At 37.8% G+C, this 13,640-nt stretch overlaps 1 protein-coding gene and 1 pseudogene across 1 annotated transcript in view; one reads left to right on the top strand and one right to left on the bottom strand.

Moving 5' to 3' along the window:
• The window catches only part of ROS1 (ROS proto-oncogene 1, receptor tyrosine kinase), a 142,127-nt gene extending 139,904 nt beyond the window's left edge, over positions 1-2,223 (bottom strand). Inside the window, exon 1 of the mRNA XM_023218993.2 lies at positions 1,903-2,223. Within this exon, the coding sequence (XP_023074761.2) occupies positions 1,903-2,025 (123 nt within the window). The 5' untranslated portion in view covers positions 2,026-2,223. The remainder of the gene's footprint in view (positions 1-1,902) is intronic.
• A 6,090-nt stretch (positions 2,224-8,313) lies between these two features.
• On the top strand, positions 8,314-9,156 carry LOC111547249 (annotated as a pseudogene).
• The last annotated feature ends 4,484 nt before the right edge of the window (positions 9,157-13,640 follow it).

Raw genomic sequence — 13,640 nt, 5'->3', positions numbered from 1 at the left:
TGTGTGTGTGTGTGTGTGTGTGTGTGTGTGTGTGTGTGTGTGTGTGTGTGTTTTAAGAAAACATGTCTCAATATCAAGAATCACCCAAAAAATTATAGATGACCTTCAGAGTAAATGCCTATGTTTTTAAAAATAATGCAGAAAATATAATAAACTTGAGCACTTTGTATATCCTCTCCTGTGAACCATGGTTACATTCAATTGTACATTCACTTCACTTTTGTCCCTCCAGGCCTTATGTCGGAACGTGTAGTACTTTCACTGGTCAAATTGGCAGACCGTGTCTCTCTTGCTGTTGCCACACATCAGCTGTGCCTTTCTCTGTAGGTGGTGAACGGAAGGCAACTCAACAAAGGAACAAACTGTCTATTCCTACTGCCAAACCCTGAAAGCAAGGAGCCCACACAAAAAGATAAGAATAAATAAAACTGCAGTAAAATAAAATGGAGACTGCAATATTGGAAACAACTAAAATCAGTTTCAGTAGCAGAGAAATTAACAAATAAATTATGGTGGTACATTCATATAATGGAATACTCTAAAGATATTAAAGATTCTGTTTCTAAAATCATTTTAGGGTCTAGGGGAAAACTCACAATATAATGTAATGAAAAAGCTGGATGTATAACTGTGTGTAAATTATAGATATATATGTATACGTATATATATGAGGAAAAATACTAAGAGAAAATTCAATCTAAAGGTTACTAGGGGTGGAATTATAAGTTTTTTTATTCTTCTCTAGTTCTTTATCTTATAAATATTTTATTTAAAATGTATATTCTTATTAAAATTAGAAAAAAATAAAATCTTTTTTAGAAAAGAAAACATTTAGTTTTCCATTTAGTAGTTGAAATATTTAGTAGTTCCATTCTTCCATTTTTACATTTGGGTTACAAATATAAAAAACCAAAGCATGCAATTCTATATTAAAAGCAATGAAGTCTTTGGCAAAGATTTATATAAAATACTAAACTTTTTAAAAAATGCTACTAACCATGGTAAGCCTAAGTAGTGTTTTAAACTACAGTTTAAATCAGAAGTGTATAAGCACAAGTTTCTTTTTTAATCTGTCACAGAATTCTACCTCCAACACTTTAGCGTAATATAATGAGTACTATATTTAGTACTTGTATTATCTTTAAAAGTATGGCTATAGATAGGGGCCTATGTAAACTATCATGATAAATTATTTGTCTTTGGACAGGAAGAGTGCATTTCTCTCTGTCTATAGAGTATTTGGTTTTTAAAGTTAATTCAGTAACTGTTTCAAGCACAACTAAATTACAACTGAAGAGATGGTACAATAGTTAGAGAAGGGATGACACCCAGAAATGAGAATGAAAGCACAAATTTCCACATAAAAAACTCACTAACTAAAATTATAAATGCACAAACAGAAATAAAGAAATGTACAAATAAGTATTGTTTTAAAATATAATATTATTTTACATGGCATCTGTATCTGCTTCCTTTTTCATCCAGCTTCCTACACAGCTGGAATTAGCAGGCATTATCCTGTGGCCAAACCTATTTCATGTTTCAAGACAACTATTAATGACTTTGTAATAAATGGGTTTAAATAGAAATTTTCAAGTGTATAAAATTGGCAAAATTGATTCAATTTAAACTTCCTTTACCTAATCCTCTAGCCCAAAAATTGTGTGACCAGGTATCCTAAAGAAATAAAGTAGCCTGCTTTATCTTCTGCAATTATAAGTGCTGCTCACTTATTTAAGAAAAACTAATCTATCTTGTCTTGTTGCCACCACTTCTCATAAGAAAACTCCTCATAAAGAGAAAACAATTGTATCAGTTATAACAAGCTGAATTCTACACGTTCCAGTTCCTGCAAAGACAAATATTACATTGTGTGACTTACCAGATTAGTTACAGACTTACCAGATTAGTTACACACGACTTTTGGCAGCTATTTAAAACTGTACACTGCACCACAAAAATCCATAGGCAGCCAAGAGTTGCAAAATTGACAAGTTTCAGAATAAGATAGTAAATGTTCTTCATCACTTCACCAATGGCAGATTTTTAGATGGCCGGTCTTCTAATTTTCTCCATTTTGCTGTATGAATTATTTGGGCTTCATCACTTCAATTGGAGGAGTAGCTGATGGATTTTGTTTTGTTTTGCTATATTAGGATATATTTGCCTTTTGAAATAACATTTAGCCTTTTTAGTTTAGACCTTTGAATCCTTGAAAGCTTGTAACAGTTCCATAAGAGTTATTTCATAACAGCTTCCTTTTACTCCCATAAAGAAAGTCACCCACTGACTAAAGGTTAGTTCTTAGAAGAGCACTTCGCATGGAAATTAAACAAAGAAAACGAATTGTATTTCAGCAAGGGTGTGACACATCCATAGTCTGAAACTGGAACATTTCAGTGAGTCGTCCACCACGTTACTTCTCTGAGCTCTTTTCAGCTCTGCAGGGAATTGGGTTTTGATCACGTATGCTTTAGCAAACAGTAGCACTATTATAATAAAGAATTATTGAAAAAATAGAGGCACCCAAATTAAGCAATGCAACTGAAAGAGAAAACAGAACTCAGAAGCCAAATACATATTTTTAAATTTAAGAGCAAACAAAGCTGAAATTAATGGACAAATAGCCTGGGAGTGAGTTAAAAACAAGGAAGTTTGTTAGAGCACTCTCAGAACTTTACTACATATTAACTAAAATACTGCCTTATCAGGTCTATTGAGAAAGCTGAAACTAGTTACCAGAAACCTAAGATATGTTCAAGTGTCTGCCTTGAGAAGGAAACATTGTACAAGATTTCTTTCTTTCCTTCCTTCCTTCTTTCCTTCTTTCTTTCTTTCTTTCGAGTCTCCCTCTGTCACCCAGGCTAGAGTGCAGTGGCGTCATCACGGCTCACTGCAACCCCTGCCTCTCAGGTTCAAGCGATTCTCCTACCTCAGCCTCCAAGTAGCTGGGACTACCAGGCACAGGCCACCATGTCAAGCTAAGTTTTGTATTTTTAGTAGAGACGAGGTTTCACCATGTTGGCCAGAATGGTCTCTATCTCTTAATCTCGTGATCCGTCCACCTCGGCCTCCCAAAGTGCTGCGATTACAGGCGTGAGCCACCGCGGTACACCAGGCCAACCTCCTTGTTTGCTTAAATAAATTATACTAAATGTAACTTAAACTTTTCTTAATGATATAAGGTTCTCATTAGGAGTAACACATGCATGAGATTTTGTTTTGAGCTGAACGTCTTTTTGATTGGATTTTTGTTTGTTTGTTTTAATTTTTATGGGTACACAGTAGGTGCATGTATTTATGGGGCACAGGAGATGTTCTGAAACATGGATGTGCAATGTGAAATGAGCACATCATGAAAAATGGGGTGTCCATCCCCTCAAGCATGTATCCACTGAGTTGCAAACAATCCAAGTATGCTCTAAGTCATTTTAATATGTACAGTTATTATTGACTATAGTCACCCGTTGTGCTATCAAATAGTAGGTCTTATTTAATCTTTCTGCATTTTTTGTACCCATTAACTGTGCCCATCTCCCATTCCCCACCCCACCCACCACTACCCATCCCAGCCTCTGGCAACCATCCTTATACTCTCTTTGTCCATGAATTCAACTGTTTTGATTTTTAGATCCCACAAAAAAGTGAAAATACGCAATGTTTGCCTTTCGGTGCCTAGCTCAATTCACTTAACGTAATAATCTGCAGTTCCATCCATGTTGTTGGAAATGACTGAATATGGCTGAATAGTTCTCCATTGTGTATACGTACTACATTTTCTTTATCCATTCATCTATTGATGCACACTTAGGTTGCTTCCAAATCTTGGCTATTGTAAACAGTGCTGCAATAAACATTGGCATGCAGATATTTCTTTGATATACTGATTTTCTTTCTTTTAGGCATATACCCAGCAGTAGAATTGCTGGATCATACGGTAGCTTAATTTTTCGTTTTTTGAGGAACCTCCAAACTGTTCTCCATAGTGGTTGTATTAATTTACATTCTCATCAAAAATGTACAAGGGTTTCCTTTTCTCCACATCGCCACAAGCATTTGTTATAGCCTGTCTTTTGGATATAAGCCATTTTAACTGGGTAAGATGATATCCCGTTGTAGTTTTGATTTGCATTTTTCTGATGATTAATGATGTTAAACACTTTTCATATGCCTGTTTGTCATTCGTATGTCTTCTTTTGAGAAATGTCTATTCAAATCCTTTGCCTATCCTTTGACTGGATCATTAGATTTTTTTCCTATAGAGTTGGTTGATCTCCTTATTTATTCTGGTTATTAATTCCTTGTCTGGTGGATAGTTTGCAAATATTTTCTCCCATTCTGTGGATTTTCTCTTTACTTTGTTAATTGTATCTTTTGCTTTACAGAAGATTTTTAATTTGATGTGATCTCATTTGTCCATTTTTGCTTTGGTTGCCTGTGCTTATTGGGTACTGCTCAAGAAATTTTTGCCCCAACCAATGTTCTGGAGATTTCCCCAATGTTTTTTGTAGTAGTTTCATGGTTTGAGGTCTTAGATTTAAGTCTTTAGTCCATTTTGATTTGAATTTTGTATAAGGATAGAGATAGGGGTCTAGTTTTATTCCTTTGTATATGGATATCCAGTTTTCCCCACACCATTTATTGACGAGATTGTCTTTTCCCCAGTGTATGTTCTTGGCATCTTTCTCAAAAATGAGTTTACTGTAGGTGTGTGGATTTGTTTCTGGGTTCTCTAGTCTGTTTCATTGGTCTATGTGTCTATTTTTATGCCAGTACCATGCTGTTTTGGTTACTATAGCTCTGTAGTATAGTTTGAAGTCAGGTAATGTAATTCCTCCCATTTTGTTCTTTTGCTTAGGATAGCTTTAGCTATTCTTGGTCTCTTGTGGTTCAATATAAATCTTAGGACAGTTTTTTCTGTTTCTGTTAAGAATGTCATTGGTATTTTGATAGGGATTGCATTGAATCTGTAGATTGCTTTGGGGAGTATGGACATTTTAACAATATTGACTTTTCCAATTAATGAACATGGAATGCTTTTCCATTTTTTGTGTGTCCTAATCAATGTCTTTAATCAGTGTTTTATAGTTTTCATTATAGAGATCTTTCACTTCTTTGGTTAATTCCTAGATACTTAATTTTATCTGTAGCTATTGTAAATGGAATTACTTTCTTGATTTCTTTTTCAGATTGTTCACTCTTGACATATAGAAATGCTACTACTGATTTTTGTATGTTAGTTTTGTATCCTGAAACTTTACTAAATTTGTTTATCAGTTCTACTACTTTTCTTGTGGAGTCTTCAGGTTTCTCAAAATGTAAGATATGTCATCTGCGAACAAGGATAATTTGACTTCCTCCTTTCCAATTTGGATACCCTTAGTATCTTTCTCTTGTCCGATTGCTCTAGGGGGGATGTCCAGTACTGTGTGGAATAACAGTGGTGAAGTGGGCATCTTTGTCATGTTCCAGACCATAGAGGAAAGGCTTTCAGTTTTTCCCCATTCAGTATAATACTAGTTGTGGGTAGGTTATATATGACTTTTATTATGTTGAGGTATGTTCCTTCTATGCCCGGTTTTTATCATAAAAGGATGTTGAATTTTTTTTTTTTTTTTGAGACGGAGTCTCGAGTCTTGCTCTGTCGCCCAGGCTGGAGTGCAGTGGCGCGATCTTGGCTCACCGCAAGTTCCACCTCCCAGGTTTACACCATTCTCCTGCCTCAGCCTCCCGAGTAGCTGGGACTACAGGCGCCCGCCACCTTGCCCAGCTAGTTTTTTGTATTTTTTAGTAGAGATGGGGTTTCACCGTGTTAGCCAGGATGGTCTGGATCTCCTAACCTCATCATCCGCCCGCCTCAGCCTCCCAAAGTGCTGGGATTACAGGCTTGAGCCACCGCGCCCGGCCTGGGATGTTGAATTTTACCAAATCTTTTTCAGCATCAATTAAAAAGATCATGTGCTTTTTATCCTTCATTCTTTTGATATGATGTGGCACACTGATTGATTTGTATATGTTGAATCATCCTTCCATACCAGGGATAAATCCCACTTGGTCATGATCAATGATCTTTCTAATGTCTTGTTGAATTCATTTTGCTAGTATTTGGTTGCAGAATTTTGCATCAGTATTCATCCAAAGATTGGCCTGTAGTTTTCTTTTTTGGTGTGTCTTTATCTGGTTTTCGTATCAGGGAAATACTGGCCTCATGGAATGAGTTTGGAAGTATTCCCTCCTGCTCTGTTTTTCAGAATAAGTTGAGTAGGATTGGTATTAGTTTTTCTTTAAATGTTTGCTAGAATTCAGCAGTGAAGCTGTTACGTCTCAGGCTTTTCTTTACTGGGAGACTTTTATTACAGCTTCAATCTCATTGCTTGTTATTGGTCTGCTCAGGTTTTGGATTTCTTCCTGGTTCAATCTTGGCAGGTTATATGTATCTAGGAACTTGTCCATTGCTTCTATATGTTTCCATTTATTAGCATGTAGTTGCTCGTAGTAGCCACTAATGATCCTTGGAAAACCTGCAGATATCAGTTGTAATGTCTCCTTTTTCATTTCTGATTTTATTTATTTTGATCTTCTTTCTTTTTTTCTTAAACTGGCTAAAGGTTTGACAATTTTGTTTAACTTTTCAAAAAAAACTTTGTTTCATTGATTTTTCTGTTTTTTTCCATTTTTTCCTGCTCTAATCTTTATTATTTCTTTTCTACTACTGATTCTGGGTTTGGCTTGCTCTTGCTTTTCTAGTTCTTTAAAATGCATCATTAGATTGTTCATTTGACGTTTTTCTTTTCTTTTCTTTTTTTTTTTTTTTTTTTGATGTAGGCACTTAGAGCTATAAAAATCTCTCTTAGTACGTCTTTTGCTGTATCCCATAGGTTTTGGTATATTGTGTTTTCATTATCATGTGTTTCAAGAAATTTTTCAATTTCCTTCTTAATTTCCTCATTGGCTCACTGATCATTCCGGAGCATATTGTTTAAATTCTATGTGTTTGAATAGTTTCCAAAATTTCTCTTGCTATTAATTTCTAGTTTTATTTTATTTTGGTCAGAAAAGGTGCTTGATATTATTTCAATTTTTTTTAATGTTTTAAGATTCGTTTTTGACCTAACATCTGGCCTATCCTTAAGAATGATTCATGTGCTGAGGAAAAGAATGTGTATTCTGGGCCGGGCGCGGTGGCTCAAGCCTGTAATCCCAGCACTTTGGGAGGCCGATGCGGGTGGATCATGAGGTCAGGAGATCAAGACCATCCTGGTTAACATGGTGAAACCCCGTCTCTACTAAAAATACAAAAAAATTTAGCCTACCATGGTGGTGGGCGCCTGTAGTCCCAGCTACTCGGGAGGCTGAGGCAGGAGAATGGCGTCAACCCCGGAGGCGGAGCTTGCAGTGAGCCGAGATGACGCCACTGCACTGCAGCCTGGGCGACAGAGCGAGACTCCCTCTCAAAAAAAAAAGTGTATTCTGCAGCCCTTGGATGAAATGTTCTGTAAATTAGATCCATTTGGTCTATATTGCAGATTAAGTCTGATGTTTCTATGTTGGTTTTCCCTCTGAATGATCTGTCCAATGCAGAAAGTGGGGTGTGGAAGTCTCCAGCTATTATTGTATTAGAGTCTGTCTCTCTCCTTAGCTCTAATAATATTTGTTTTATATATGTGGGTGTTCCAGTGTTGGGTGCACATATATATTTAAAATTGTTGTATCCTCTTGCTGAGTTGACCCCCTTTATCTTTATATAGTGACCTACTTTTCTCCTTATTGCTTTTGTCTTGAATTCTATTTTGTCTGATATAAGTATATTCCTGCTCTTGGCATGGAATATTTTTTTACAACGCTTTATTTTCCATCTCTGTGTATCTTTATAGGTAAAGTGTGTTTCTTATAGGCAGAAGATCAATGGGTTTTTTGGTTTTTGTTTTCATCCATGCAGCCAGTATATGTCTTTTGATTGGAGGGTTTAGCCCACTGACATTTAAGGTTATTATGGACAAGTAAGGACTTATACCTGTCATTTTGTTGTTTTCTTACTGTGTTTTGACCTTCCTTCTTTCTTTCATTCTTGTCTTCCTCTAGTGAAGATGATTTTCTCTGGTGATACAATTTCAATGTGAGGTTACCATGACGCTTGCAAATACTATTTTAAAACTCATTATTCAGGCATATAAACCAGCCAGAGTGGCAGTGGCAGAGGCAAGACCCCCATAGCACCAGCAGTAGCAACTCAAAGAAAGCACAGAGCAACACCAACTGCAGAGACCTGGTGACAGCATGAGAGGTACTAGGTTTTAAAAAATTTGTATCATACTTGAGTATAAATTAGTCATTCTTGGCTCAGGAGGTGTTGGAAATTCTGCTTTGACTGTACAATTTGTACAAAGAACTTTTGTTGAAAAACATGATCCTACAATAAAAGATATTACAGAAAGCAAGTTGAAACAGATGCACAACTCTGCATGCTTGAAATATTGGATACTACAGGAACAGAACAATTTACAACAATAAAGCGTTTGTACATAAAAATGGAAAAGGCTTTGTATTAGCTTATACTATCCCAGCACAGTTCACATTTTATGATTTACAAGATCTGAGAGAACAGATTCTTCAAGTTAAAGACACTAATATTGTCCCAATGATGGTTAGTAATAAGTGTGACTTGGAAGATAAAAGAGTTGTAGGGAAGGAACCAGGTCAAAATCTAGCAAGACAATGGAACAACTGTGCATTCTTAGAATCTTTGGCACAATAAAAAATAAATCTTAATAAGGCCAGGCATGGTGGCTCATGCCTGTAATCTCAGCATTCTGGGAGGCCGAGGCGGGTGGATCACCTGAGCGCAGGAGTTTGAGACTAGCCAGGCCAACATGATGAAACCCTGTTTCTACTGAAAACACAAAATTAGCCAGGCGTGGTGGCACATGCCTCTAATCCCAGCTACTTGAGAGGCTGAGGCAGGAGAATCACTTGAACCCAGGAGGTGGAGGTTGCAGCGAGCTGAGATCATGCCATTGTTTTCCAGCCTGGGCAGAAAGAGTGAAACTCTATCTCAAAAATAAGGTAATGAAACTTTTATGACCTAGTGTGACAATTAACAGAAAACCTCCAGTGCCTGGGAAGGCTTGCAAAAAGTCATCATGTCAACTGCTTTAATATACTAAATGCACTGTAGCTCTGAGCCAGGTCTGAAGAATGTTGCCCAATTCAACAGTGCCTGAGCAATTCCAACTTTGTTAAACCTACCAACATCTTAAGTGGGCTCTCTTGTGGTGGTACCCTTTAAGAGACAGATGAAAGGTGCCATATCAGTTTGCACATTCTAATAACTTTCCAGTAGCACAAGAGAGATTTTTACTTGTCTAATAGTTGTAGAATATGCAGCTGGTAAAACCAGAAGCTACATCCAGTATTACTGCTAAGAGACATTCTTAATCCACCAATGTTGTACATGTATGAAAATGGTGTACTGTATACTTGAACATGCCCCATGCTTTGTATTGGAGAGTACAATAATGCAAATTCTAAAACCACCACTATTTTAACATAATAAGAGAAAGTCCAAAGAGATCCTATACAGACTACTCTAGGTACCTTTGTTTTGTTGATACTTGTAGCTTATCATATTTTTTTAAAAAATTCAAGATCATTATCATTGTCCAAAATATGCATTTTGATTAACACAGCTATATAGTTTTTTAATTTTTTAAAGAGAAACTATGAAGCAGTGATCTTGTCTTTAAAATATGATAGTGCTTTCAGTATAACATCTTAATTTGAAGATGCTGCCTTTAATATCTGTTGGGAAAGAAATGTTCAGACTTTTCAAATCTCTTATTATATTTTTCCTTTTTTGTTTACATAGGAAAAATGTTTATAACTGTGTGTACAGTAAGAGTCTACAATAAGAAGTGGATATTTTCAAACAATTTTTTAATGGTTTAACAATTTTTCTAAATCTTTCAGGCTTCTGCAGCTATGGATTCTCACTGTGAATCCCTTGCTTGCTCATGCATAGTGTATTTGCAATACGAAATATACAGGTTTAGTATTTTTGCCTGTTATTGATTGTTTCACATGTGTAATATTTTGATTTACATATTAAATGATGGATGAGTACTGTGGACTTGAATGTGGGAAGTAATTTTAATCATGTGTAATTGGTCACAAGGGCTAATTTGCAGTAGCTGTTGTTGTTTTACAAACAATGCCTTGTTGACTTGTATGCATTAATGTTTGGATGTAAAGGCTGTATGTCTATCCAGCAAAGAGCCACAATTATTTAAATAGATCAACTTAATGTTACAACTACTTTGAAATGGCCAAATGTAAAGTAAAAGCCCTAATTAAGGTGGTGCAATTTTCCATAACTTAGCATCAGTAGTTCAATAAATTTGGATTGCCATGCAAGGGTTTGCATTATTAAAAAATAAAACACACACACACACTCATTATTTTAACCTGATAACAACTTAACACTATTTGCATAAATAAGCAAAAAGAAAGCTAATAAAAAGTCACCTTAACTTTATCCCCCTGCTCTTTAACTTTTTGTTACTTCTATTTATATTTTATTGTACTATGTCTTGAAAAGTTGTAGTTATTACTTTTGATTGGTTTATTGTTCAGTCTTTTTTTGTTTGTTTGTTTTGTTTTGTTTTTGTTTTTGTTTTTTTTTGAGACAGAGTGTTGCTCTGTCGCCCAGGCTGGAGTGCAGTGGTGCAATCTCGGCTCACTGCAACCTCCACCTTCTGGGTTCAAGTGATTCTCCTGCCTCAGCCTCCCGAGTAGCTGGGATTACAGGCAGGCGCCACCATGCCCAGCTAATTTTTGTATTTTTAGAAGAGATGGGATTTTACCAGTTTGGCCAGGTTGGTCTCGAACTCCTGACCTTAGGTGATCCACCCACCTCAGCCTCCCAAAGTGCTGGGATTGCAGGCATGAGCCACCGTGCCCAGCCCTATTGTTCAGTCTTTTACTTAGGATAAGAGTAGTTTACATACCACAGTTACAGTGTTATAATATTCTGTGGTTACTATTATACTTACTATTAACAGTAAGTTTTGTACCTTCAGGTGATTATTTATTGCTCATTAATGTCCTTTTCTTTCTGATTGAAGTACTCCCTTTAACATTTCTTGTAGGATGGATCTGGTATTATCGTAGGGTAAAAGGTTTTTTTCCTTCAGCACTTTAAATACATCACGCCACTCTCTCTTTGTAAGGTTTCCACCAAAAAGTTTGCTGCCAGACATACTGGAGCTCCATTGTATGTTATTTGTTTCTTTTCTCTTGCTGCTTTTAGGATTCTGTCTTTGTTTTTTGTTTTCTGTTTTGTTTTGTTTTTTGTTTTTGGGGGTTTAGTTTTGTTTTGTTTTTTTACGCAGAGTCTCACTCTGTCACCAGGCTGGAGTGCAGTGGCACAATCTCAGCTCACTGCAACCTCCGCCTCCCAAGGCTCACTGAACCTCCCTCCTGAGGTTCAAGCGATTCTCCTGCCTCAGCCTCCCGAGAAGCTGGGACTACAGGCACTTGCTACTACTCCCAGCTAATTTTTGTATTTTTGGTAGGGACAGGGTTTCACCTGTTGGCCAGGATGATCTCGATCTCTTGACCTTGTGATCTGTCCACTGTGGCCTCCCAATGTGCTGGGATTACAGGCATGAGCCACCGCACCCAGCCTAGGATTCTTTCTTTATCCTTGACCTTTGGGAGTTTGATTATTAAATGCCTTGAAGTAGTCTTCTTTGGGTTAAATTTGCTTGTATAACCTTCTTATACTCAGATATTGATATCTTGCCCTAGGTATGGGAAGTTCTAGGTTATGATCCCTTTGAATAAACTTTTTACACCTATCTCTTTCTCTACCTCCTCTTTAAGGCCAATAACTCTTAGGTTTGCCCTTTTAAAGCTATTTTCTAGATCCCGTAGGCATACTTCATTGTTTTTAATTCTTTTTTCTTGTCTCCTCTGACCGTGTATTTTCACAATAGCCTGTCTTCAAGCTCACTCATTCTTTCTTCTGCTTGATCCTTTCTGCTACAAAAGACTCTGATGCATTGATCCGTATGCCAATTGCACTATTTAGCTCCAGATCTTCTGCTTGCTTTTAAATTATTTCAATCTCTTTGTTAAATTTATCCGATGAAATTCTGAATTCTTGCTCTGCATTATCTTGAATTTCTTCGAGTTTCCTCAACACAGCTATTTTGAATTCTGTGTCTGAATGGTCACATATCTCTGTTTCTCTAGGATTGGTTCCTGGTGCCTTATTTAATTCATTTGGTGAGGTCATGTTTTCCTGAATGGCGAACATTGAGGCTAGCAGATATTCTTTGGTGTCTGAGCATTGAATAGTTAGGTATTTATTGTAGTCTTCACTATCTGGGCTTATTTGTAGCTGTCCTTCTTGGGAAGGCTTTCCAGACATTTGAGAGGACTTGCGTGTTGTAATCTAGGCTGTTCTGCTTTAGGGGGCACCCCAGTCCCAATCACACTGTTGTTCTTACAGACCATAGAAGTACTGCCTTGATGGTCTTGGACCAGATCCAGGAGAATTTTCTGGATTACCAGGCAGAGATTCTTGTTCTCTGCCCTTACTTTCTCCCAGACCTACAGAGTCTCTCTCTCTCTCTGTTCTAAACCACCAAGCACTGGGGGTAGAGTGACAAAAGCATCCCTGTGGCCACCATCACTATGACAGTGCCAGGTCAGACCTGAAGCCAGCACAGCACTGGGTCTTGCCCAAGGCCTGCTATCACCACTCCCTGGCTGCTGCCTATGTCTGCTCAAGCTCCTGAGGCTCTACAACCAACAGGTGGCAAAGCCAGCCAGGCCTGTGTCTTTCTTTTAGGGAAGTGAGGTTCCCCCAGGATCCAGGTGTGTCCAGAAGTGCCATCCGAGAGTCAGGGACTAGAGTCAAAAACCTTAGACGTTCACCTGGTGTTATACTGTATTATAGCTGAGCTGGCACTCAAAGTACAATATGTAGTCCTTCCCACCTTTCCCTTCCCTTTCCAAAGGCACAGGAGCCTCACTCCAAAGCTACCACCACCCTTGGCCATGAGGAGTACCGCCAGACTAACACCGATGTTCTTGTAAGGCGCAAGGTCTCTTAAGTCACCTTGTGGTGAATGCTTACTGGCCTGGGGACTCACCCTTGAGGGTACTGGGCTCCCCTCTGTCCCAGGGCAGGTCCAGAAATGCTGTCTAAGAGTCAAGTCCTAGAATCAAGGACTCTAAGAGCCCACTTGGTGCTCTACCCATCTATGGTGGCACTGGTACCTAAGATGCAAGACAGTCTCCTTTACTTTTCCCTCTGCTTTTGTCAAGCAGAGGAGTTTTGCCCTGTAACCACCATGACTCATAAAGTACTGACTCCGACTTGAAGCCAGCAAGTCTCAGAGACACAGCAAGGCCCCTGATGTAGTACCTGGGTTTCACTCCTGGTTATTCAGGGCCCAAGGACACTTCAGTTAGGAGGTGATTAATTCTGGCAGGACTGGGTCCTTTTCTTCAAGGCAGTGGTTTTCCTTCTGGCTGTGTATATAGAAATGCCATCTGGGAACTAGGCCCTGGAATGGGGGTCTCATGACTCTTACCAATCCCCTATCTTGTTGTAGCTGAATGAGTATCCAAGA

Source organism: Piliocolobus tephrosceles, chromosome 5 (assembly GCF_002776525.5).
Source record: "Piliocolobus tephrosceles isolate RC106 chromosome 5, ASM277652v3, whole genome shotgun sequence".
In the NCBI taxonomy this organism is placed as follows: Eukaryota; Metazoa; Chordata; class Mammalia; order Primates; family Cercopithecidae; genus Piliocolobus; species Piliocolobus tephrosceles.
Note: the sequence above shows the minus strand (reverse complement) of the source record. Positions and strands in the feature narration are given on the sequence as shown.